Source organism: Falco cherrug, chromosome 10 (assembly GCF_023634085.1).
Source record: "Falco cherrug isolate bFalChe1 chromosome 10, bFalChe1.pri, whole genome shotgun sequence".
Classification (NCBI taxonomy): Eukaryota; Metazoa; Chordata; class Aves; order Falconiformes; family Falconidae; genus Falco; species Falco cherrug.
Window position 1 is genome coordinate 26592990 of NC_073706.1, and position 27613 is coordinate 26620602.

At 41.0% G+C, this 27613-nt stretch overlaps 1 protein-coding gene across 3 annotated transcripts in view; it reads left to right on the forward strand.

The window, feature by feature from the left end:
- The window catches only part of KIAA1549L (KIAA1549 like), a 137378-nt gene that overhangs the window by 62240 nt on the left and 47525 nt on the right, over window positions 1-27613 (forward strand). For all 3 annotated transcript variants that reach the window (XR_003561508.2, XM_055722950.1, XM_027810442.2), the window contains 10 exons: window positions 863-975; window positions 1959-2178; window positions 3198-3331; window positions 5733-5895; window positions 9103-9162; window positions 10741-10892; window positions 12393-12564; window positions 16015-16178; window positions 22146-22336; window positions 26160-26287. Coding sequence is in view for 2 of the 3 variants with exons in the window: in XM_055722950.1 (XP_055578925.1) it covers window positions 863-975; window positions 1959-2178; window positions 3198-3331; window positions 5733-5895; window positions 9103-9162; window positions 10741-10892; window positions 12393-12564; window positions 16015-16178; window positions 22146-22336; window positions 26160-26287 (1497 nt within the window). In the remaining variant the exon portion in view is untranslated. The remainder of the gene's footprint in view (window positions 1-862; window positions 976-1958; window positions 2179-3197; window positions 3332-5732; window positions 5896-9102; window positions 9163-10740; window positions 10893-12392; window positions 12565-16014; window positions 16179-22145; window positions 22337-26159; window positions 26288-27613) is intronic.

The window sequence follows — 27613 nt, forward strand, 5'->3', positions numbered from 1 at the left end:
TCTGTCTCTGTTGTTTCACAGACAGCTTTTCCTTACTGCAGGAGCTCTGAATGGGAGGGGTCTGGAGAGGCTCCTTGCCCTGGCTTCCTGCGGCCACCTTACAGTTGCACAGCCCACCACCAGAAGATGTGTCTCTCTTGGAGATTGCAGCAAAGAACAGCTACAAAAAAAGAGTTTATGACCTTGTGTAGACCTGAATGATACTGGGGACATTGAACTAAGCAGCTTTTGGACCTAATGTATCTTTAGTAGCTGCTGAATATCTACATCAGTAGCATGATGAGTACAACGCCTGTTTCTAAAGATAGAAGTAGCTTATATACAGTATATGATAGAAAGTACTTAAGCGCAACTATAAAACCCTTTCTGCAAATTATAAGAGAAAAAGAAAAGGCTGGTGACAACGTTAATAAAGACACTGTTACAGACACTTCCTAAAAGGAAAATAAATGTAGCAGTGGAGTAACACATTTCTTTGTTTAGCTCTGGCCGTGAAGGTATGAAGTGCACGTCCTTTACGTAGTCATGCCTGTGTGGCACCAACTCAGTCCCCTGAGCGGCACTGGTCTGTCTGCAGGCAATTGAGTGGCCTCGTACCTTGCTTGGAAAGACAGCGTGGCAAAGCCTTGCTGTTGCTAAAGAAATTGCATTTGTTCGACTCTGAAACCAACAGGCTATTGCCATGGGATGAACAGGGAACTGGGCCCGCTGCTGAGCCGCTGCAGTTCTTGCTGCCTTTGGAGCTGCTGCAGATTCTAGCTGCTTTATCTCCACCCAGCTAGCCCAACATAAAACAATTAAAACCAGCAAACAGTGGCATGGTAATGTCTCCAGCCAACACATGGCTTTTGTTGTTCCACAGTTCTGTTTCTGAACACCAGGAGGATGCTGATCAGCAATTCCTTCAAGGAGAGCGTGAGAAAAGGACTCAACCAAGTGCTGAGACAAGCTTTCAACCAAAACGTCAGCGCTCAGGTAAGCGTGCTGGGCTCACCTGCGTGATCTCACGGACACAGCTCTCCCACCAAGAGAATCCCAGCGGGCTGCAGCTTCAGGGGTGGTTCTGGATGCAGGAAGCCTCTTGGAGGGGAGCGCCAAGCTTTTCCTATAGAAAGCAGGCACAGGTGGCACCCACTCCGGGGGTCTAAAAATATAAGGACTGCTCCAAAGCTTTTACCACTTTACCTGATAAAATCGAAGAGAGAAATGCAAACTTATTTTTGGTATGTTCCCCGAAACGACTATGACAACAACACTTTCTTCCTCCCCCTGCAGCTCGGGAATGACTCCGGTTCACAGTCAGCCAAGCGCTGCTGAGCTCAGCCTGGATCAACTGCAAGAGCAGGGCTGGTAAAGGGGGTGTCATTACTGTCAGTCCACTCACTGGTTTGAAAACCCAGTACCTGACAAGTGCAATTCCACAGGGACAAAATTCCTGAGCAGGGAGAAAACACATTTTATTGAAAATAAACGAGGGTGAAGTGTTCATCACTTTGCAGCTGAATTGCATGAACCTCTGCATAGCTGCGTGTAAGAACAGACTGAGGTGGGTTGCTGGAGCACTCTGCTCTGCAATGCAGGTTCCCGGACACTTAGGCAGGAGTTTGTGCTGAGTCCAAGGCTGTTATGAGTTTACTCCTAAGTTAGTATATTCATAAGTAAAATGTCCCAGTATCTATACATGAATGAAGCCCCAGCCTAAATTAGGGGTGTGTGAGCTGTCGTAGCAAGACTGCAATGTTTCAGTTTGGAGCACGCGCTGCATGGATCGGGTCCAAAGCTCTGAGCAATTCTGCTAATACCATGTGTCTGGTCTGACACTAACTGTTCCTGTAAGGTTTATAGGAAATTACAGCATAAAAAACCCTGCAAGAGGGGCATGTTCAGGATGAGAAGTCCTATCAAATAGTGGTTGAACTGGAGGGGAAAAAAAAAAATCATGTCCTTTTGTGTTTTAGGTCGAAGTCCTGGAGCAATCAAGTAACTTAACAGTTGGTTACTACGTTACACGGGGGAGACTGGTTTTTATGCCCGCTGCTGTGATTGAAAGGCTTCTTGCATATGGCATTAGCAACGCCACAGCAGACATAAAGCAGCACGTACCACATCTCCAGTCCGTGGTAGCCCTGGCCTTGCCATGGAAGCCCCTTCCTGCATACCACTTCCAGCTGAAAACAGGTGAGCGAGGTCCTGCCCGTGCCCAGGGTTGTGTGTTAACAGTTCAGTGCACAGGGATGATTCTCCTCCTCCCTCTTGCCATCCTGCCTCCCATGTTGATGCTCCCGGCACAGGCAGGACAGATGCTGTGTTGTGCATCTCTGCCCTTTGTGATGCTCTGCTGTCACCTCTGCTGCCCTGTTGTGAAATGAAGTGGCGTTGTGTTAGGGATGTCACGGCAGTATGCTTGACTAAGAATTGGTGGTCTGTTGAATAGACTTTAATGGACAGGTTGTGCAGTAACACGTGTGTCTCTTTTGAGAACAGTCAGATGAGAAACATGACTATATGATATAAATATATATCTATCTACACACACAGATTTTTCTGTCTGAACCCATTGGATTTGACCAGGGTCCCAGCTGTCTGACCCAGGCTCACTGTTTAACCCTTCTGTACTGTAGCAAGCATCAGGGCAGAGCAGGTGCAGTGCAGCAGAACAGTGTAAGGTACAAAAGGGCAGAGTGTGCTGTAAAACAACATATCCGATTGTAAAAAGATTTCTTATGTGCGTGTTTACATGTTTATATACACATACTTAGTGCAATTACCTAGTTAAGTACATTTTTTCCTAGCTCAAACAGAATGAGAATCAATATTATGATTGATTATGTCTTGCAAGAACAAATGACCTGCAAGATTTAAGAGTATAACCTGTGTTTTGGAATGATTTCACTCACTGTCTGGCTCTGAGTAAGTATAGGTACATTGAACTGGTCTTACCATCTTATATGTCACTGTTGAAACAATCTCCATTTGTTTGTGAAGGCTACCAGCTCTAATAACGCAATGTAATTCTTACATTTTTGTCTTAATTAAGGCTAGTTTAGCACAGTGCTTGAATGACATAAACCGATCCTATGTGACGTTATCGTCACCTGCTTAATTTGTGACTTGATTGTTTTGCTGTCAGGTATTACAGGAGTTATGCCACCAAGAATATTTTGCCCACATACAAATAGATTTTATTCCTTTTCCAGAGCTGCAGTTTGTGGGTCAAACAGACAATATACAGTCATGCAAATTTGTTCAGACCATGGAGCAGCGGTTACAGAGAGCATTTCAGGATGCTGAAAGAAAGGTCTTAAACACCAGCAACAACTTAACAGTTCAGGTACCATGTTGTGTGGTCTGGCACTGCCTGTTGCCAAACTCTCTGCGTTATTTTTTCGCTATGTGTGTGCTTGTATTTAAACATAAGGCCTTTGATAGCCACTATGGGAGTGAGTTTATGCTTTCATTTGAAAGATTGTTTTATGTATTGCAGGAAAACTTATAAATGCATGAATTACAGAAGACGGTTACTGTTATTTTCATGAATTTGAGTTTTACTGTTTGCAGCTAAATGATTTAAGTGAAGTTCAGATAAAAATAAATATGTAAAAATATGAATCTGGAAGAATATTTTATTATTGTGACACATTAGTTGTTTTCAGTGAGGCTATTCAGGTATAAAGGTAGTGACATACGTAGCTGTTTTATAAGATCTAAATTAATGGAATGTATTTCTTTTCTTTTTTTCCCCTGTGCATTCCAGTTCCATACTCGCAGACCCAAATTCACCGTTAAGGGCTTGGTTTTTGCAGACCTTTATGTGTAATAGTGGGCCAACACCCTTATGCTCTGTGCCATCCTTCAGGGATAAAGAAATTATCCTTTGGGTGATATGATATGTGTTCAACTTAAGATAAAAATCTGTATATGGACTCGTGCTCTTTGGAATAGTTTGTATGTAGGTTACTAGAAGGAAAAAATTGGTTATCAGAGCTCTGCTTAGTTACTTTGGTACTGTTTCTTGTGAGCTTGTGTTCAAACTAGAGGAGCTCAGAAAGGGAGAGAAGTACATGGCAAGAGATGGCCAACCGCAGCAGGTAAAGCGATTATCAAGCTTTTCAATAGCTGGACCCACGATGCTGAGGGGAACTTCATGGTGGCTAATTCACTCATGGCAGAAGTGGCAGATCTCACAAAGCACCTAGGAGATTTTTGTAAAGAACCCTAAAAGAAGGTAGTTTTTGTGGGTATTGCCAACCTAGGAAGTGATAGGAGACAAGACAGAAACTGGGAAGTAAGAGGCTCAAGGGTGCGATCTTCATGATAAATTTTTCTGAAATTATTCCAGTACCGTGCAAGAGACTAAGTGAGACAGAAGACACTATGACGGTTTTAGAGTAATTCCAAACTGAGGAACAGGTCTGGAGCAGATGGAGCTGATTCGGCAAAGGTGTTGCTGCACTGCAGCATTAGAGGGAAGGGCAGCGAGATGGGTGAAAGGCATGAAACAGCTTCCATGCAAGAAGAAATGGAATCGACCATGGTTCTCCAACCATGAGTGGTGTAGTGAATCAGGAGTGATCATTTGGATTTTCCTATAACAGAACTACTCAGGTTTAAATAAAAAGGAGAATCCTTTCAGAGAGTGGGTAATAAAAACTTGAAGGTGTCTGGATGTAACTGGAGCAAAAGTATGGAAGTTACAAAAATCAATTGGCCAGACACATAGAATAAAAAGTCATGGACCCTTTTTAAACCCAAGCATAAAATTTATTACTTGGGCCATAGCTGTGGGCTAACCTTACAATGCAGGGGAGAGTTTCCTCCTCTTGCCCTGTGCTCACTCTCCAGCCACCTGCTCCTGGCTATTTGTAAGTGGATGTCGGCTAGGCAGACCTTTGTCGGACCTTGAACTCTTCTTCTGATGCTTTTATTATACCATGTTACATGTTTTTATGTAGTGATCCAAATCATAAAAATGGGGTATTTAAATAACATTAATGAACGCTGAATGCTATTGGCCCTATCTACAGTATCAGCAGTGAAAAAAATAACCCTCTTATCCCAGGACATGAGTCTTCTGTGAAAACATGGTTTTTTTCTGTTCCTGCCCTGCCTTTGCCCCTCTGCTTCCTGCATGAAACTAGTGTTTGAGCATCTGATCCAGTACTTACTAAACAGAATTGGTCTTTAAATGCATCATTGGATTTGGGCTCAGGGAGAGACTGGCATAGAGCTGAAATGGGGAGGAGAGCAGAAAACTGTAAGATGCTAGGAATGGAAGAGACATGATATCCCTTTATTTCATATGGAAATGGTGTAGGTTTAGATAACTGCGCTAGGAAGGCAGCAAAGAGAGCAAGACATACAGGCCTAATTCCTCTGCCTCAAACACTGAACGTTTTTTCTGATAAGCATCCTCTCCCTCATCTTGCATTTCTGGATAAAAACAGGGAGATGCATTTCCAGCCCGGACTGCACTTTTCCTGCCTGCTGCTGTCCTCCAGTAACTCTGCATGTGTGAAAGTAGGAATTAAAGTATCACGCAAGTAGTTTTACACAATCCTGTTGAGCGAGCTGGATCTAACCCATTGTTCAAGTTAACATTTCCTGGTTTGTCTGCACTGATTTGGTTGGGTTTTTTTTTTTTCTGTTTGTTTGTTTTTGTTTGTTTTTTGTTGTTTGTTTTTTTTAACTGAGCTGAAACATAACTATACATTATTTCTTTGCTTTTGTTTCAGATTTTGAACACCTCCAATGTCTCCCAAGCTGTCACTCTGTTTTACATAGTGAACAATCAAAGCACAACTCTCAATGGCACTATTTCCAGCAACCTTCTTAATCAGCTGTCAGCTGAGCTGGTGGGTTTCTATCTAACCTACCCTCCCCTCACCATTGCAGAATGTAAGTACGTGCTTCCCAGCGCCTTAAGATTAGTCAGTGCCAGGCTTTTGCTTTGCAAGCACCATAAGCTTTGTCATCAAGCTCACAGGTTGTAGGTGGTTTTGCTGACTACTTTTTAAACTATTGTTCTGTTAATAAATAAAAAAAAAAAAGAGGGGGATTAGTTATGGCGGGTGTTCTGGGTTCAGCGTTTGCTTTGGCTGCTAGAAACTGTGGCAGATGATTAAGAAAACCACATATATGCTGTCATCAACAATAATAATAATAATAAAGCCTGTGCCAGGTTCCAAACAAAAAAATATATTACAGTTTTATATAAAACAAAACATGGAATGTCCCTGGTTCTCCATTTCAGAAAAACTTAGCACAGCATATGACGTTCATCTTCATCAGAGCCCCGTACTTCAGTGGGAGACTCGGCCCCTGGGGCTTGCTGCAGGGGCAGGGCTGGGTAGCACGCTTTGAGGCTGTGCTTAGGTAATGCGTGAGCTCTGTCTACGCTTCTCCGTTTAGAAAGCTGTTGGTGTATTTGATGAACTTCATCCTTAGTTTAAAATGTGGTCTAAGCACTTAAGTATCAATAATTTCCTTGCATTTCAATTGCTTTGAAGAGTCAGAGGTGCAGAGAGCTAGAGGAAGCTGTGTGTGTGGGCAGCCTGTGTGGCCAGTGTGCTCTCTGACTCTGCATGCTGATTTCTCTGAAACAAATAAAGGGACAGGATATTTGATTATGGGGGTTTCTGTTTAATCTGCTTGTTAAACTGTGTGTGAAATGAAGCTCGCTGTAGAGGTGGGGGTATCCGTTTGCTGGGGGAGATCATGCCTGCTGGAAGCGAGAGGAGTCAGGGACGTGCTGGGCACATCAGTTCATAGTAAGGGACTCTGGTTAAGGGAGGGCAGGTTTCAGCTGATCTCACTGTGTGTGAATCTTCATGAGACGCTTGTTAACTTTGAAATACTGTGCTCAAATACCAGTAAAGGTGTGGTTAAGTCTCTGCTAGCTATTAAACTCACTGATAAGGCTAAACCAGTGATGGAGTAGTTTGTAATTTTTCGTTTTACAAGTATTGAAATAATTGGGCACTTAAGGGTAGAACCAAATATGTCTTTATGGTCAGAACACTGAGCTGAGTGGGTTCATAGCTTGAGGTAAAATTACTAAGGAGCTTGTTCATTTTCTGATTCTAAGAAAAAGCAGAACCAGGCTGCTGGAAAGCGAACGCTCAGAAAAACGGAAGTTACCTTTTTTTGTCAGTCCATTTTATTTGCAAACAGCCCAACAGCAGAGTAATTATTTTGTGCAATTCTTCATCAGTTACTTGTACAATGAGCTGTCTGGGGGGTAAGTGGTCATTCTCCAGCATGAGGCAGCTGGGAGTCTCAGCTAACTGGTGATTGTGCAATTCCGTGAAAAGGGAGGGGTGTATATTGTTCTTGAGGCGCTACCTACCTAAACTGGATGTTTGCAAATGAGTAGAAGAAACTGCCTGATGATGGGTTCTTGCACTGCTGAGTGGGCTTCTGAATGGGACTTTGCATTGCAGGGTAAGAGACACGTTTCAGGGTAGTCTTGCATTTCCATCGAGTCTTTCCAGAGGTAAGGAAAGGTGGAGGGAAGCTGTTGCCAAAGGGTGTGCTTGGGGACCTAGAAAGGGGTGTACACCATTCATCATCAGACGGGCTCGCTCCTTCTTGTGGCTAGCAGGTGAGCCTGTCTGAAGAGCGCCCTGTGTGCAGGACTTGTCTTCATGGGGCATCCAGGAGCGCAAGGAGAAAGCCCGAGGAAGTTTTGATGATGACTCTGTTCAGCTCCAGTGTTTGGCCTCCCAAATAGGCCTGTTGCATAGGGAAAGGATTATGGTGCTTCTCACAAAGACAATACAGGCATATGCTTGGTAGTCAGGAGCCGTGAAAACCGTTTTGTCACACAGCACGAGTCTTGTGCGGTGTCGCAGTTCTCTGCTGATCCCTGCACATGATGAACTGACCCAATAAAGTCTTTAGCCAGTGCTCCTTTAACAGCTAATGGCTTATATTTCATTTTGGAGTTCTTGGATTTATTCTCAGTGCAGCAGGTATACTGCAAACTCATGAACGTAATGTGCCCGTTGTGTTTATGGCTTTAGACTGATAGCATGTCTTGTGAAAATACTTACTTTGAAGAGTGTTTGATGCTTATTCATGTGGCAGTGTAGTTGTTTCAGTTTATCAAACCAATATTGAGGCTTTTCTCAAAGCGTGTTATTTCCCAGTAGACTCCAGCGGCTTCTCCAGAGCCTTTGCAGTCTGCCGTGGAAATGCACAGCTTGGGATGTGCTGTGAAATCCCTCCTCAAAAGCAGTTCCTGTGCGTCATCAGATCCTTTACAGTGTTTACTATTTCAAGCCACTTTGGAGTTTAAAAATCAAAGTAATTTGATAGCCGTGTATCAACGTGCAAAGCACGGATATTTTCTGAATTAAGTTCCAAGGATGAATGCTTTCCACATTGCATAAATCCATTGAAAAAAATGCTAAGCTGTATAATGAATTAGCAGCATATTGCACTTTACAGCCTAATGCACTTTTGGAGATGGAAGAGCTAAGAAAAGGCATGAAAACAGCAAACATCAGTTTCTCACAGATGTAAACACATATGGTAGCAATACCTTCAATGGTGCAGAGTGAGAGGGCGAGAGTACCGCACACTAAGGTGTGTTCACAGTTTCGTTAGTCTGGCTTGTAATTCATGTGGCACTGCACTCTGGTGGAATCTGATCCTGGTTTATTTTAATATCATTTTACGTTAAAATTGTGGTCTGAGTTAAGTAAGGGTTAAATCACAGAATCATCATAGAACTCATCTTGTTTTTCCCAGGGGATTATACACAGGGAGAAAGCAGCAGAAATGTATATAACATCGACACCTGCATATTACCTATCATTTTTTAGTAATGGGCAATCCTAGGGTTTGCCCCAGACAATGTGCCAGCCAATATTCTGGCAACAGAAGATGTATGTCCTACTTTGTGCAGCAATGCTCATACTGTTTACACTTGATGTTCTTTTTCAGACAGAAGAGAGACTGTAACCCTGAAAATTATGCTTCTAGATCTCCTCCTGGGCATAGTTAAATTTTATTTATCACTGTCTGGTTAATCAGTTTTGCAACATATAATGTGTAGGATGTTGGAATATTGTGACATAATTTCAACTTTTATTTTTAAAGCTTTGGAGTATCCAAACCTTGATGTCTCAGAGTCAACTAGAGACTACTGGGTGATAACAGGTACTTTTTAATCTCCTTCCCTCCTCCATGCACTTCAGACAATAATTTTTAGTGTTTGTTTATATAAACACATTGGTGCAGTAATTTTGCACAATAATAAGCAAATGCCCACTGAACCTTCCTGCATTCAACTGGGCAAATGTATTTACAATTACTCTTGGGCATAACTGATTTGTCATCTTGAACAGAGATGTCTCCTTCATCTAACACCCACCTCAGAATTTATGACACTTAGGTTTAAGCACTTCCGAGAGCAGCATTATATTCTCAGAGTTGTAAAACACAAATAGGCACGCTTTTTTTTTTTTTTTTTAATTATTATTCCCTCTCTGGGACTTGGATTTAAATCTGAAATCAAAGGAGGTTTGTAGACATAACCCAGGAAGAAGGGTGATCTGTTACACCCAGGGAGTTTGCCAACTGTCTGGGTCCAGGAGTTTTTGCACCTTTCACCTGAGTCATTAAGCACATAACTCTCTCTTCGTAGAGAAGAAGGTGCAAAGAATGCTATTAGACTTAAAAATACTTGTTTTACCAAAGTCATTTCACTGGCCTCAAACTCTCATTCACAATCATTTTGACTTTACAAGTGATAACTGGGCAAGAAAGAGACCCTTTCCACCCCGACACCTTTAAGTGAGGAGATGCCAAAGCCTTTCTGTGCGTTGTGTCTGTGCCTGGAATTGTTTAATGCTCGGGAGAGCAAGAGAAAAGGAGCCTGGCATGAAACAGGTTGAATTCTACACTCTGCTTCCAAAAGCTGGTGTGATTTGGAGCCTGTTATATCTGTTCATAATTTTGAGATGATAAAAACAAGTTTATGTGGAGATTATGATCCTCTGAAGGGAGTGTTACAGCTCTTCCCATTTGGATCTCGTGAACTTGATGCTCCATTTCGTGCCCTTGCACACTTACTGCAGTGGAGTAGTATGGATATTGCAATGGAAACAGTTTTCAAAAATATCATGGTCGTCCCAAAAGATTTTTTGAAATAACATTGAAAAATCATGCATATGTATGAATTAAATTAGCATGTTATATCACTTTTTTAACTTTATGTAAATTCAGCATCTCTTTAATTTTAAATTCATTTATACTTAGGAAATATTTATTCAGTTTTCAGTGCTTTCAAAGATACGATATTTTTTTTAAAAATGAGTTGTACAAAATCCTAAGTTCAGGTTTCAAAACTGCTGGATGAAAACCCGTGGTTTAGTTAACAGGAGTATCGGACGACAAGCATGACAGGCAGCTCTCAAATGGATTTTAATGTACTACTTTTTACATTGAACATCATAGATTAGGTGCTTCCCAGAGCCATTCTGGTAAACTGAAGGCCCAAAAATTTTTTGGGGATTTTGTTCTCTGAAATGTCATAAACGTTGAGAACAGTCCAGGGGCTGGAACAGAAGCACGTTATATCCCCATAGGGAAATTACTTAGGGGGTGTAACAGTGTCCAGCTATTTTTTGTCTAAGCGAGTTATGACATCCCTGTCCCAAACTGTCCTGCAGACCATATGTTACTTTATTTGTCCGCGTAAGATATACTGATGTGTGATTTTCTCCATTCCCACAGTTATTCAAGGGGTCGATATTGCATTACTGGGATTGAACAACCAGAGCTTTGCAAGATTAATGGAGCAGCGTCTGGCCCCGCTGTTTATGATGTCCCATCAGCAAGGAAGGCGATTCAAACGTGCCACTACTGTGGGCAGCTACACTGTGCAGGTGGTCAATGCAACATTGGTTGTACCTAGATGTGTGTTGAAAAACGGGTTTTGTTTGCATGTCTCCATGTGATTTTTGTATTAAGAAAAGAAAGCTGAAACTGGGTTGAGATTTCCTCTCTTTCCATGAATTTCAAAGCAGTGAGTGCAAAACGCATGGCATTACTAATGGGTTTCTTTTGCTGCAGTCAGACGTGTTTGCACGCCTCTCATCTTCTAGAAATTGTCATTAGTTAATCGGTGTTAATAAATATTTTCTCTTTGGTTGCTGTGAGGATTGGTACAAAGTACGTATTTTAGCATAAAGTCTTGTATTCAGCATAACGAAGAGTTGTGGGGGTTTGTTCATTTAAAAAAAAAATTATGTCCTATGTCTCCCTGACCTCGGTAACTTGATAAATCTAGAACTTCTTTATTCTTTTTTTTTTTGTTTTTGAGAAAAGAAAAAAGAAGTATGAAGCAGTCTTTGTACGGGGTTAGTCATCAAATCATGTGGCCACAGATTACATTATGAATAGCAGATTTCTTCTAGAGAAGAAGGAATTTCAGAGTAATTTATTAATCATCTCTCTTATTTAGCAACATTTCCCATTCAGTATTTTGAAATAATCATATTTTGTTTTCTCACTAATTTATCCAATTGGTGCTAGTTGTGGGAGATTCAAAGAGGATCTGTCTTCAAAAATTGCATGACAAGATTGGTTTTTTAATTACATGATATTTTTCAAGAACTGCTTGTTGAAAGAGATAAAAAGAAATTACTGCTTTTCTCATTTGCCCACAATTCTGTGTGTTCTCCCACTGAAAGAATGTAGAAGGAGAAACCCGTTTTTATTTGCCAAAAGTCTGAACCTTTGTGAAACTTTCCATGGAAGCATGACATATTTTAGTCCACAACACAGTGAAGAGGAATCACAAAACTCCTTTTCCCTCATCATTAGAGGTGTTTCACGGTTCCTCTAATCTCAGCAAAGACAGAGGTACAGTGTAAAAATTCTGCTGGTGTTCTGCAGAATAAAATGGTGAAAGCATGGTTCTCTACTGTCAGGCTGGAATAAAAGGCAATGAGTATAGAAGTAAAATGTGAGTGGCTTTGTCAACTGCAATATGCAGTAAAGTGTATTTTTCAATGTTAGTACAGATTTTAGGAATTCCTTCTTTACAGAGGACTGTAATGTCCAAACATTTGTCCTTTCCTCCTTTTTACTGTGTGCTTTTCTCTAACATAGGGTTTTACCTTGGGATTAGGTTTAAACTTTTTGAAGGCAGCAGTCAGTCCTCGCTAATCTTAATAGCCTGGGTTATCAAGGGGAGAAGCTCTAATCCTGTGAGAATATTTGCATGGGGTTTATGCTTATACTGGGTATTGAAGGAGTTCCCTTGCGTGCGTTGCCTTCAAGTAGCTTCGGGCAGATTTTGCAGTGGAACGATATGAACACAGTTTATTTCTTTCTCTCATTTTCTTTTTTTTTTTCCTTTTTCTTCTTTTTCCCACTGAAAGATGGTAAAAATCCAACGTATCCCAGGACCCAAGGAGCCAGCTGAACTGACATACTATACTTTATACAACGGGAAACCTTTGCTGGGCACTGCAGCTGCCAAAATTTTGAGTACTGTTGACTCCCAGCGGATGGCCTTGACACTGGGTTATGTTATTCAAGTTCAAGCTGATCGTAAGAGTTCCTTTAAAAATTCTGAGGGTTCAGTCTTTTATTTCTTCTTCTTTTTTTGTTTTTTCTTTTGTTTCTAAAAACACCAGTGTAGGTGTGGGGAGCTTCCGTTGATCACACGGGAAATGTCAGGTGCATCTTCCTGAGCAGCTGCTGAGGTTGGGTTGCTCTTTTGCCTGTGGGGGACAGGCTAAGCCTTCATCGTGGTAAATCAAAGCTGTATGCCTATTTATTTAGCCAGTCACTGGTAGATCTAATGTACAACTAATTTACACACATACGGTTCTATGAACTGAACAACTTTATGGAACTGTAAAGTCAGAGTTAATTCTGATGCTAATGAAAGCATGACGTCACAAACTAATGGCTACCACAGCTAAACTGCTAATAAATAACTTAGCCCAAAGGAAAATGTGGAGGGCTATCAAGATGTCCCTTATTTTTGACTGGTTCATAATAATGCAGATTATTTCTATCCCAAAAGGATTATTTTTTTAAAATAATCATTTTAACTAAGAAATTTGTAAAGCGCACCACATGTTTGTTAAAGATGATGTTTAGACCCAAATCAGAAAAGTGGAGGTGAACAGAACTATTTGTGTGCATGGACATTTTTCAGATTCAAGATATGATAGTATCATTCAGAATAATGTGGCCAAAAAAGTAATCTGTCCTTGAAAAGTAAAGCGTTTTCAAATTTCTCTTTTAAGACTTGCATCAGTGCCTGAGTGATTGTGGCCACAGGTGTTTTCTTTAAAAAAAATAATAAAAAAAATAAATTAATATTCCTGCATAGTTGACCCACAGTCGTGAATAAACCTGTGGTACAGCTTGGAGGGTTTTTTTTGTGCAATAACAGCTTAATGTATGAATCTATACCTTTAGCTAATTGAATTGCTCCTGTTGCTCTAGGTATTTATCCAAATGGAATTAAAATTATATAATGGACTTCTTTACTGGATCTCCTTACTGGCTAAACAGGATATAAAACGGGACCCCCGGTGCCATTATTTCTGCCTGAAAGAGCAGTGCTATTGAAATAATTGCACGTAATTGTGATAGGAAAAGAAGGGACCACTGTATAACTAATTGACATATCATCCATAAACATATGATTGAGTTAAAATATTAAAGTATGATATAATTTCCAGAGAATGCACTATATACTGTACCCGATCCTTGATTTGATCATGGTCTGTTACTGACTTTAATTGGACTGAACCTGGGGACCTCCATTCCTGCTCCATAAGGTCTAACATTTACATTCTAAATGGCTTTGTTTTCCATGACAACACTTACTTAAAGTAATTTTTGCTAAAGCAGCTATAGATAATACATAGCACTTTCCTAGCTCTTTGTGCAGTTGTGTGATTTGTACGGGTATTTAGGTAACTGTGACATCTGCTGCTCATGTTCTAACTTTGTACTTTCATGGTCCCATAAGGCAGCCTTGTTCATCTGTAGATTTTCATACAAGTTAAATATGCACGGAGTACTGTAAGAAGAGAATATACAGAAATTGAAATTATGACCCTGGGTAACAGAGATTCTGAAGCTAAGTATTTGAAATGTAGGAGGTAGTGCTATCTTTATACCTTATTATGGAAAAAATAAATTCTTTTCATTTTGGACATGGTATTTGTAGGCTGTCTTTGTATTCCCAAAGAAAATACTTTGTGTGCACTTCATTTTTACTCATTATTTCTGTTACAGCAGAGTGAAAAATTCCGTACCAAAATGCAGTAAGAAAAGACATCTACCCTCAGGAGCTCATAGTCTGGTTAGACAAGACAGATGAATAACAACAAAAAATATGGATGTTCCTGTTTTATAAATGAGGGACAGAGTTATAGCAGAATGAAAGGCTTGCTTCAAAATCTGCTGAAGTCTTACTGAGCTGAATGAACTGTGGATTGACTTACTCAAGGTCACACTGGAAGCTGGTAGCTGAATTAAAGCTGTAAGCCAGGATTCATAAATGCCTGTCCTATTAGCCATAAGGTCATAGCTGCCTCTGCATTCCCTAAAAAGTAGAAGTACCATTTTTCAACAACTGTTTGCTGCTCCCACAACAGCAGTCTTGTAATTAAAATTACGGTTATCTGATAAAATTCAGATTCAGTTTCCTTCCCCACAGCCCTTTCATACCCCAGCTATATGTCAAAGTCAATAATTTGGAATTGTGCAATTTATTGTCCATTGAAAAGTGAATCTTGAAAGGCTTCAACCTGGCGTTTTGGACAGACTTAGTAGCGTGTGGCTACTGTTACACTGTGTGCAAGATGTGTACCCAGCAGTGCTATTCCTACATCACCCAACAAACTACAATGGCTTTGCAAAAAGTTGTAGATCTACAAAAAACTAGGCTGGAGCTTCTGACAGGCTTTCAGCTGGCTTTTGTAACTGCTGCTAAACAAGACGGTATGCGTTTGAAGTCTGATCCTGAAAGATGCTGAGTGCCTCTGACGGCTAATAAGCTCAATGACATTTGGAAGCGCTAGTTCCCTAGGAAATGGGAAAGGCTGCTTTACGCTGGTATTCTCACAATAGCCTGTCCATGCCAGAAACCAGTGGTATGGGAAAATAAATAGAGATAGCATGGTGAAGCCCACAGAATACTTCGCTGAAACAAAATTCAGCATCGTAAGGAGTTTATCTGGTGTTTTTTCCAGAAAGAAATGAGATGAGAGAACCAGGGATGTGTCACAGGAGGATCTCTTATGTGTGTACAAGTTGAAGGTTTATGCTAATAGACTTTATTCTGATAAAATGAAATCTAAAATGCTTTAGCATCATTGTGTTTCTGAAATGCACCCTTTTCCTGGTGCCATTACTAGTATATCTGCAAGTAGGTCTTTCCAATCACATTTCCCCTCCTTCAAAAATGATGGATTCATTTTGACCTTAGCTATGATAAAGTATTTCTAGAGCACAAGAGGAGCCTTTTCGTATTGCCCTGTTGGTATCGATAACAACTATTAGTGTGCTTATAACTTCACTGTTTTTATAAAAGCTCTGCCACTTTACTCTTGCTGAGCGCGTATGTCTTTGACACCGGGTATGCACTTCATGTGTACACTTTTGACACACGTGCTACCTTACTATAAGCTGGTTTAGTGTTTGAAAAATAATTAAGGATTTATTACTGGCATCCTTTTTTCTTTAGTCTGTAAATGAACCAGTGGAGTGATACCTAATATTGCATCTAACTGGGCCTGGGTGTTGATGGCTGCTTTTGCATGTAACTAAGAGAAGAGAGACCAGGGATTTTTGAATTGATCAGTGTTGCTGATTCATTTTTTTACTTAAGGAAGACAAGGCTATAGCTAGATTACTAACAAATCCTTTTATACTAATTATTATATAGAGGCAGTTGAAGGCTGTGTTGGAAACAATTTAAATCTTGCGTTTGCGCGGTGAGACTTAACCACCTTGGTTTGCAATTTTCTGTAGCTGTGGTGAAGAACCCCCCCAACAACCTGTGGATCATTGCAGCGGTGCTGGCTCCCATTGCTGTGGTTACAGTTATCATCATCATCATCACAGCGGTGCTCTGCAGGAAGAACAAGAACGACTTCAAACCGGACACCATGATGAACCTGCCTCAGAGAGCTAAAGTGAGTGACTGATCGATCACTAGATCCACCACGTCTGTTTGCTTTCTGAGGGTTTACCTGTTCCTCTGCGAGATGTAGTTGAGGGATTTGGAATTGAAATGGTTGTTACTCAGAAGTTGGATGTTTGCACTTGTCTTCCTTGATACCACCGGTCACAGCAATCGCCTGTCTGTTTTACTTGGGATGCGCCACCTTCTGCTGCAGCTCACCCCTGGCCGTGAAGGCAGCAGTGACGGAACAAGGGATATGCAGGGATGTAAGGCGCTGAGCCCTTAGGGCTGAGTAGCCTTTGCTCAGGGCAGTTGCTTCCTTCAGAAAGTTGGGGAAATGGGATGTTATGCTTAAGCCGTGCCAGCAGCACGTCTCCCATAGGACCTCATCCTCAGACCCATGGCCTGAGCTGCTCCTACCTGCTCAAGTGGCAACGGCTGAAGCTCTGGGCTCTGGCAGCAGTTCAGACCTGGTCCTAACCAGGAGTTCACCCAGCTGCTAATCCAGGAAAGATGTTCTTTGAATTTTTTCAGAAAGCTTTTCCCACTGCTATTTTATTTTCAGATGTCTTGAACTTCCTAATTTATTTGTGGGTATTGTTGGTTGGGTTCAAATGGTTATATTTTCCTTGAAGTTACGAACCCATATCAATTATAAGATGTTTTTTTCCCCAAATCAAATGCATTTCCAGTTTGACTTCCTAACAGAAAAATGTCACAGAATACTAATTTGCCTCTGCAGTGAAAAAAAGTTTGCCATCTCAATGCTACTAAATGGCTCTTAGAGCCACCTAAAGTGAGGGGTTTCTAGCCTACAGAGCCTGTGTGTAAGTCCACTGTTCCTTTGCCTTTTTAGCTGGCTTTGTTCTTCTTCATTGGCACGGGATTGAAATGATAGATTTTTTTCTTTGGTTTCTTAACGCTACAGACAGCAGGATTATTGTGATTTCAGCTCTGTTGCTTCTGCTGAAAAATGTAGATTGGAGGGAGAGCTGAAGGCAGGCATGATGCATATGACAGCTCTTTTCTCCTCATCTTAGGTTAGTTGCAGATGGGTGCAGCTGGTGCCAGCTGGACAAAGACATTTGTATCAAAAAGTATGTGAAAAAGACATTTCCATTTTGGTTCCAGTATGTTCATCTATTTTTTTGATGTTATCAAACTAGTGTTAAGAATAGATCTGCAAAAGTGAAACGAGCAATATCACAAACACAAACAAAAATTAATACCACTGCAGCGATATCATATAACGTCCCATTGAAACCTCTAAAATGCAAATCCTACTTTATTAGGGGCTGTTGCAAATACTACGTACCACTTGCTTCTTCTTAAATGTGATCTTAGTCCCAGTTAAAGTACAAAATGAGGCTAAAATAGTATGTTGTTTTGAGCTGACCATCGTTATGGGATGCTTTACAGCTAAAGAAAGTTGCTATTTAAAAACATCCACTGCTGGTTCAAGCTACAGCACAGAAAAAACTTAAATGTATTTTAATATTTGAATCCATAGTTGTCATTCTAAAAAGAAAAAGCTGAATTTTGACTTTTCCTGAGAAATCAGATTTAATCAGGCTATAAGATACATAGTCAGCTTAAAACCTGTTCAGTCAGGTTACATTTGCATCATCAGTCAATGTCATCAGGCCGGAGTTGGATCTGCAGAACAAAATAATTGCTGCTGAGCTCCCAGCATCCACACTATACTAATTTCAGGAGTTTTCCCTGCAGACTTGCTCACATTTGCAGTTGAAGTGTGGGAGGTCCGCTTCTAGAGTGCATTTCCCCTTTTTAGTATATTTTGAGACTCCATAAAAATTCATTTAATTCATTATATGAAAAGTGATGCATTTAAAAGTGAAAGCTAAACTGCTTTCCGTTTAGTTTCACAATGATGGCTCTATCAAAAAGGTTCAGCCAGGTCTGATTAAGAGTATATGCTGGTATATAGACTGTGGAAAATAAATTCTTCAGTGGGATTGGGAATGGACTGGTTTACTGGTTTTGTCATTCCTGATTTCAGCATCTTTATGTAAAATAAAGCAAAGAGCTGTGTTTTGGAAAGATAATGAAATAAGGTCATTTGGAAAAGAACAGTTTTAGTCTTGTTTTTAATTTCAGCATGAGGGATATCAGGGATAGTGGTAATTACTTGAACTGTAATTGCTACATTTTATGCAGTGTGGCAATACAAACAGCTGACGAACACATCTCTATATCACATTTTAAATGAATATATTTTATTTCATGGCTAACAAAGTGCCTGAGACTGCTTGATTGATGCTGACTCTGTTCTCTAAGTGGAGTCACAGCAAAGCGATTTTTAGTTTAAGAAGCAGCTTTAATATTTTGTTTCTGTGCGTCTGAGACTTGCTGTTGAATCACTGGAGCAATTTGTGATTACCTTTTGAACACCTGGCAAACTGTGTAGAAAGGAAAAGAGAAGAACATAGGATACCCCCAGCCTTGGATTTCAGCTGATGTTGTTTTCAGTGGTGCCATCCTGTGTGTTCGGATGCCAAAAGTCCTGTACCAAGGGGACTGGCAGAGAGGAGCTGCCTGTTCATTGCTGCAGTCCTGTTGCTGCTGGGAGTAGCAGGAGGCTGCAGGTCCTCGCAGAGCAGAGCTGCCTGCCATGTCCCTCCGGAGGCTCCGTCCCGTGCCAGCGGGATAGGATGCACGAACGCAGCACGGAGGGGTAATGAAACGTTTAGCCTCAAATATCCTTCTGTAGCTGGGGGAGGTGATGTGACATAGCAGCAGGATTGCTGCCTGCGCCTGGTAATTAAGGAATGACTTGTTTTGTTGTAACAGGCTGAAGGCTACGTAACTGAAGTTTAAAAAATGACCTCTCGTACGCAGTGTAGTTCAGAATATCTTTCTTGGGAATTGTGTTGCTGTTCTGAATTACCTTAGCAGTCATGGACATCTGGACTGAGTTGCAGGGGAAAGGGACTGTTACTATTTTTTTCAATTGGCTCTCCAGTTGTAATATTAAAAGTAGGCTAAATTCAAATTGGTGAAATTCTGGTGGGAATTTATTTTAATGTTCTTCCAATGCTGTTTTTATTTTAAGCAACTGTTTTTTACCTTGGGGTTTTGGATAGATGTTCGCTTTTACCTCCCTTGCTTTCTAATTCACAGCATGCTTTTTTTAAAGGCTGTAATCTGATTTGTCACCTTTCCTTTCTTTTAGAGCATGAAAGAGCAAGCTTGCAGGTAAACAGAGATAAGATCTGCAGTCTAAGACCCGCAAGCAAAAGCAAATACTGCAGGCCATGAGAAAACAACCACTAACAATTTGATAAAGGGCATGGCAAAAAAAAAGATCAGATGGGAGAAACTGCCGATGTATACGTGTAGAGGGGAGGGACCAATCATCCTTTTTGCTTTTTGGTTTTTTTCCTTCTTATTTTATTTTTTTGCTTTTTTAAAATATCAATGTCTCTTTTTATGATCATTACAAGGAAAAAAGTCCTGGAAACAACCCCCTATATTCAATCTGCCCCTTGCCAGGCAACGTAATTTAATGGTCTCATCATTAATTTATTATTTCAAAAACAATATTGAAATCCCAGTCCTTAGGTCTTTCTCAGTATTTTGGCTGTATGGGACATCTATGCTTGCAGTGCTTCAGCAGTGCCTGATCATGATTTAGCCTTGCCAGTTCCCTTCAGGAGTGGTAAAACCATCTGCTCCTGTGGGCTTTTACAGAGCAGGGTTCCAAGATCAAATTTTATTTAACACAATATGTCTGCTGATGAGGATGGCTTTTTCAGCTCTTCCTTTAGTGCACTTTATTACTAGAGATGGTGGTAAGTAGAACTCAGATTAAAATAATCCTTCATTTTCTCCCTTTGGCAGATCCGAGCTGGGACTCTGCAGAGTTCTTTAGTAATTCTTATGTTCTGCTGCTTCTGGTTTGTTTTTGTTTGGTTTTGTTACTTATTAAAAAAAGAAAATTAAGATAGGAAGTATAAGTTGAAACTTCTACTCTTTCAAAGGCATGGAGGGAGAAATAACTGATTTAATCAGCTTTTCTCTTTTGTTACTTTTTTTTGCAGAATATCTGGGAGGGTCTTGACTAATACAGAGGATAAGGTCGCAAAGCATCCTTTTGGTTAAAAATATTACTCTCTAGGCTGTCGGGCAGCAGTTCATCCTAGCTGTCCTTTACTTAGCCTCTGCTTCCCCTGTCTTAATTCCCTTCTCTTCCTTCATTTCCTCCCTTTGTAGCTAATTTGGTGGCTGCTTTTGTGGTATCCTGCTTTCAGAGGAGGGCAAGCGGAAGGCTCTGTCAGGGGCGATATCATCATGACTTGCCATGGGGTGGTGATGGAAAATTGGCATTTCTCTGATATGTTGCAAGTCCCATCGTGGTAATGCGTGGAGACCTCTGCTCTCCCAAATCAGCATTAGCCCAGCTAGTGTCATCTTAATTCAATGAAGCTATTTCCAGAGTAGTGAAGTACAGGAGCACATTAGAAATCATCTGCCTCAGTTCAAACCGGAGATTGGAAATGCAATGCAGATCCCCATAAACAAAAAGCATGTTTTGTCTTGTTTTAAAAACCAGAAGACAGCTCCATTATTTTCAGACTGAGATCGCCTATGAAATGCATCTGTATTTATAGCTATAACCCAGATTTAGTAAGGGACAGAACAAGAGAAAATGTTTTTTTCAGAGCTCATCCTTTTTCTGTGCCATCAGCAAATTTTTTTATCCAGCTGATTTTTTTCTGGAACCAAAATATTCAATGACAACATGACAGGAACCTGAGAGAGGCTATTCAGTTATTAACTGTCTAATTCTATGTGTTTCCCAAAGTATGCTTGAGGGTTAAAATCACTGCTGCTCACCTTTGAAGTGTTTCATGTTGCTTTTTTAGCATTCTGGCAGTAGTCATTGTACTTCAGGAAGAGCATCTTCCCAGGTTCTGGTAAATTTATTCAATTTAGTGTAGCAAGAACATTTTTATGTATTATATTTTTTTCCAGAGGTGGTCAGGAATTTCTTTGAGTCATTTATTTTTCATATATTTTTTCTTTTTTTCTGATAGAAAATGGAGGTTGGTTTTGTGTGGTTTTTTGGTTGTTTTTTGTTTGTTTGTTTCTGTTTTTCCCCCCCTCTCCCTTTTTTTCTTTCTTTTTTTTTTTTTTTTTTTAATTCCCCCAATAGAAAATGCAGTTGGGAAATTTCAGTTTGCTAAATTTTTTGTATTTTTTCCTTAAGAGAACTTCGCTTTCCGTGGCTGTGTTGCCCAGAAGGCGTATGTTGGTTCTGCTTTTTCCTTGCGGAGGCAGCAGGGAAACCCCGGCCGGGCTTGGGGGAAGGAGAGGCTGGGCACACGGGCTTGGCTGCCTGGCTGCAAGGCTTCTGCAAATGCCACTTCCCAGGAGAAACAAGTGAAGTCAGTAACAACCTTCCCAGTAGGCAACTTGCAAGCCAGGGGAAATATAATATCACTGATCAGAAAAAAATCCTTTCCTAGAAAACGTTGCCCATGAAACTTTGATGCGTACCTTTTACATGGTCTTGATTTGGAACAAGTTACTCCCTTTCTCTTAGGAAACACCTGATTTTTGTCAAAGTTTTCTATTTGCTGTATGGTCTTATTTTATTCCTGCCTAATTTTTTCTTCCATATGCTCATTCTTCCATTGTCTGTTAAAGGGATTTCTAGGAATGTTATGGTAGGATAAGAGAAGGTAGCCAAGATCAATTTTGTACTTACTGGTCATGTTTAAAATATGTGGAACGGAATTAAAATGTGTGGAATTCCACATATTTTAAACATGTGGAATTGGTTTGTTTGGCACTCATATGGCAATCTACATATTTTTACCTGTCACTTACGTAATTAAAGAAGTTAAGGGTAGTGGAAAATTTTATATCGAAGTGGAAATTATATATTAACATATGACACATGCTTGAAATGTCTTTTTTTTTTTTTTTTTTTCCCTCCTGTTTTTTTTTGCAGCCAGTACAAGGCTTTGACTATGCCAAGCAACACTTAGGTCAGCAGGGAGCTGAAGATGAGGTTTTACCTGTAACTCAGGAGACTGTTGTACTTCCACTTCCGGTTAGAGATGCTCCTGCCTCCCAGGAGAGAGAAATTACTCAGGATGGGAGCACCATCAAAACCGCCAAATCCAATGAAACGAGGAAAAGGTACGGTCTGGCATGTTTCCGCACAGGGGTGGAATAGGGTACATGCTGCTGGTTGCTTAGGAAGAAGCTGTAAGGTTTGGCACCCAGGCTCTGTGCGCGGCAGATGGTTCCTCCATGATGAATTCTTGGCATAACGCTGGTCTGTGCTGGATGGGTAAGATTACTGCAAAATACAAGATAAAGTGAAGTCTTCACAGATTGTAGGGGAGGTAAATGGGAAGTGGCTCTCACATGCGTGCTGGTGTTGTACAAGAGAAGAACCCAAATGAAATATGGGATCTGGAGCGCAAACACCAATCATGTCTGAAATGAACCCAAAGACAGGACCTTAGACACTGTAAGTTGCTGTAGCTCCACTGACAGACTCTGCCACTCCAGAGTTGGAACCAATGTCTTCATCAGCAGAAAGGCAAACCCTAAACATCCATTAAATTTTGGAAGTCCTTTAGATCCAAAGCATTTACAGCAGGACAAAACTTTTGAGAGTGTAAGAACAGACTACATAACATCCATGTCTGGGCTAAAGTGTCACAGGTTTGCAGTTGCATCGTAGTAAGTCTACAGGGTTGTGGGATCACAGATTCAAGGTCCCCAGGAAGCTACCTGCCTCTTTGTCTTCTCCCATGCAGGGTCAAATATACCCCTGCCTCAACTTTATCCCACTTTTTTTTAAAGTTTTCCAGTGGTGGGTTGATCACAGCCTCCTCAAGCAATCTGTTCTTCACTGCCTTTCCCGTTAGGAAGTTTTACCTCATGTCTACCCTAAACCATCATCAGAATAGCTGAAGGTCATGATTTCTCATCTTGGTCATCTCAGGCAAGGGAAGTAGATTATCCCTTTATCCTAGCTGCTGTGTGTGCTTCAAGTTCATTTTTCCTTGTCTCGCTCTCCTTGAAATTAATTTCAAGCAGAGGATCATCAACATTTTATTGTGGAAGAATGATACTGGAGGGAAGAGAGAAAAATAAAACTGTTAAGTAAGGAGCCTGAATAGGGGTAACAGCTGTCTAATTTGCTGACATTACATGGTCCTTGCCTCTTGAAGGGACTTTAACTTAGGAGTACCTGGCTAGTGCACAGAAATTCTATAGAAAATCAAGTCCTCATAGCTGAGTCACCTCATCTTGTACTTTGCACAATGATATTTGCCCCTCTGGAGTAATGGAAACGTTTGGAAACCTTGGCACAATATTGCTGTATGCCGTGACAGGGATGCGCTGGAGCCATCTGCAGCGGTGAGAGGTGCTGCTCTGGAAGGAGCAGGGCTGGAGGACTTGGTGCTGCTGCTTGTCGTGGCAGGTAGACCTCCCCGTTGGTCATAAGCTGAGGTTTTCCCTACAGAAAAGTGGGAACAGAAGGATCCTGAGCTGGCGTCTGGTTTGGCATACTTTGCTGGTTGTACAGTAAATCACTTGGAATATGGAGAAAGTTGTCTGCGGGGCGTGCCAACAGAGGAGTAAGCCAGCTGAGAACTCCCCCGGTTCCTGGCTTCACTGGGTTTGGTGTAAACTTATTCTGCCCTTAAATGTCAGCACCTTGTGGTTGACACCGTAAATCGCTTGACCCACAAGAGTCAGGTTGTATAGTCTGTGTGCACCAAACAGCACTCATCCCTTTGGGAGTCTCCCGTCCTCTGATGAACAGAGAAATGGAAGATGGCCATGACACCGGCTGGGGCTGCTGGTGCTGGTGAAGTTTTGCAGGATTTCTTCTTTAAAATATTTTGAAGCCTTTCCAAAGCCATGTGTAAATACATGCACAAAACATAAACAAGCCTTACTAATTAATCCTCTAACAAAAGCGATTAAGCACTTCACTATCCATTGAATGAGTGCAGAAATCCCCCTCTGCTTAATCTGCGCAATTTTAAACAAACATCGATAAGCGAACTTGATCCAGGAATTCACAGGGAAGTTGTTCTCATTATAAAATGTGTTGAACCTTGGTGCCTTTCTAAGCAAATAACTCAGAGGTAGTGTTGCCTCCTTCAGGGTGATTACTTGAGCGAGTGAGAACATGCGGAATGGTAGCCTTTTTTCATTCCCAGGAACTGTGTCTGGGGATGGAGTTTAATGGTTTCTGAAGATGAAGAAATATTTCTTGACCTTTACATATTTGCTTTTTCATCCAGGATACTTTGCAGCCTGGAAAGGTCAATTTAAATCAGACTGCCATGAAGTGGCTGATAACTGCTCAGAATATCTTCTCTGATATTACCACTGAAGGCAACTTCACAGTTAATAATCTGATGGCCACTTAAAAAAGAATGAATATTTTGATTAGTGGTAGCAGAAATCATAGCGCAAGCTACCTGTGGTCACTTCTTTTCTGTGTTGGCAACTGCAGCAGAGTTTCTGCAGGTGCTGGTCTGTCCCTGGATGATTTTTTTTAGTAGGCTGGGCTTAGTCATTAGCAGTGACAGATGGGTTTATAGGGGAGAAACACTGCTTTTCGAGAATATTTATTCTCAGTTGAATTTCAGAAGAAAATCTTCAGGCTGGGATGAGCTAGCTGGGTTCATGCTGAGTTTTTCTAAAGCCCTGTAGCTGGAAAGAGCCTGTCTGAAATTATATATATTTCCACCTAGGCTGTCTTCAAAAGAGAGTCCCTGAGAATTACTTCTCTGTCCTTTCCTGTTCTGACCACAGTAAATGGCCTCCACTTACACCAGACAGGGCAGTCAGAACTGGAGGTAAAAGAATGTTTCAGGCTGGCAGTATAGTACTGGCAATAATTTACAGGATGGTTTTTACAGTTGTTTTGCTTTAGTACCATTTTCTGGATATACAGCCACTGTGACATTTTTTTTTTTTGCTCGGTAAATGGAAGTCCTTGTGACTGAGTCCATATTTTTCACCAGTGCGACCTCTTTACATTATCCTGCCATTGGCCGTGACAATTCAGCACAGACTATGGATAGGTGCTGAGTAACTATACGGGTCCTGTAGGTCATTTTCATGCCTGTTGTGGCAACTTTCACATGTAGAAACAACCTGACATCATGCCTGGATGTGGAGCAGCACCAAATATAACGTTTTTTACTTTGGCCTGCTTTTCCCAGCTTGTGCATTAGGAGTGATTTGCCCATCCCAAAAAGAAGAGGACTGGTGCTGGGACCTTGCTCCCAGTGCAACCCGGAGTTACGCTGCTCAGTCTGTCCTTGCTCCTGGTTGGGGCTGAGCGCCCGCAGCGGTTCTACTCTGCCCTCCCTCCTCCCCCTGTGCGGGGACCAGTTTCAGGGCAAGGATATGCAGTGGCTCAGTAAAACAAGCATTTTCTTAGGGGATTCAGCAAATAACAGTGCTGGTCAACCTGGATTATGTGCAAAAAGAAAAAAAAGGAGAATTTTCTTATTGCATTGTGTGTGCGTAGGTGTAAAGCGAGTTACAATGCAAAAAAAAATTTTGCATTGTGGCTGCCAAAACAGCGGAGCCTAAGTGCAGGCTAAATAATAAAGGAATTACTTTAGCCATATATACAAAAACAAAGGTCTGCTTATTTTAACTGTATACATGACACTGAATTGGTAACAGGATTTTTTGTCCTCTGCAGTGCTGCTTCTGTCATTGTGGGGGTTGTGCATGAGGAGCAGTTGCATTCGGTGCCCATCAACCCTGAACTAATTGAGAAGTCCTGTTTTCTCCTACTGTCGCCCTGTGCCTGCCTTTACTATGTTGCTGTGTGCAGTTTATATTCTGTCTTCTTTTGGTACAAAATCAGACTTGAAAACTCAGTGATGCAAACTGTGTGAACGAAATAACCTTGAAATGAGGTTTATAAGGAAGAACTCACATCCTCCCTTGTTGCTATGGTTACTTTCAGCCGGTCCCCGAGTCAGAATGGCTCCATCATCAGCAACGGGTCGGGAAAGCCCAGCTCCAGCCGGAGCTCCCTCCAGAAAGTAATGGCACCACAAAAAGTGACAAAAGATGAAGGAAGGAAAAGAAACGGTGAGAAGTCTTTTTTGAAAGATGCTTGCAGTCGCCCCTGTGGCTGTGCCCACACAGGGCACTGGCTGTATTGAAACCATCTTCCTATACCTTCAGCAGTACTTAGGCATTTTCTGTTTGTAGCTAGTTTATTGTTTTGTGGGTTTTTTTCTTCTTTTTTTTCTTTCCTTTTTTTTTTTTCCTGCTATAACTGTTTCTCAGTCTCATGTGGTACGGTATGCTGTTTGCTCTTTGTGTGGGCCTTTGCAAGTTTTCTTTATTTTTTTCTTTTTTTCTTTTTTTTTTTAAACACCAGTAAACTAATGAAGACATGATGCTGCTCAGTAGGTGGACGGGGTTTACAGCTTTTTTTCTGTATAGAGCCCTAAGATATTAATTTGCATTACTGCTGTTGCTAAGCTGGCCCAGATCTGATGAAGATGAATTAATTAGGTAAAAACTGATTTGAGAAAGCATGAGGCATCCAGAGCCTCAACTTTCTATCTCTTATCATCCTTGTCATACTTTTTGTTATTAACACTGTCGGCTTTTCCTGCTGCGCCTAGGATGTTACGTTGGTTGTCTCTTTACCACCTTGGTTGATGGTGGTGACCTTGTGACTTGAGATGTATCAGGAACACCTGATGAGAGTAGAATTCAATCTGCTTGCTTCTTTGCCTTTCTTTTGTCTGTTTCTCTGATTATTTCTCCTGAGTTATAGCTTTGCTTCTATAGCTGTGTTTTCCATATGAATAGAGAACACTGTGGCTGAACCAATTGATCGCTTCCCTCTAAAGGGAGGGAATTAAACTGGATGTGGTCTCATCAGATTCTGTCATGAATACAAGTCCATAATTCTGCTTTGTTAAAAATGTAAGTGTGGACGGAAGGACTTGGGTAAAGAGAAAAATCTTAGTATAGATCTCCTTTCTCCAGTAAATCACCCGAGTAACCTCTGTGGAGCATTCTGATGGCAACCCTGGCATCGCATCATATAATCTCTTGATGATTGTTATGACTAATTCTAGTCATACACCAAGGCTTTGCTGCTTTAAGAGGAATACAGTGCAATATAGACACACATACAAAGCACCAGAGATGGTCTGTACGGCAAAATCATGTGGTGTTTTTTAAGCATCCTCTGTTCTTTCCATCCATGTACCGTAGAGCGTGGCATCTTGTGGGGACCATAGAATTGATACAACTGCAGTACTCTGTTTTTAAATAGCTTCACTTTATGCACATCTGCAAATTCACACACAGTTGTTGTTAATTTTCTTTTGTTATGTGTTTGTCACCAGTACTGTTTTCTTCTGACAGACCTGTCACTTTACTGATTGCTCCAGA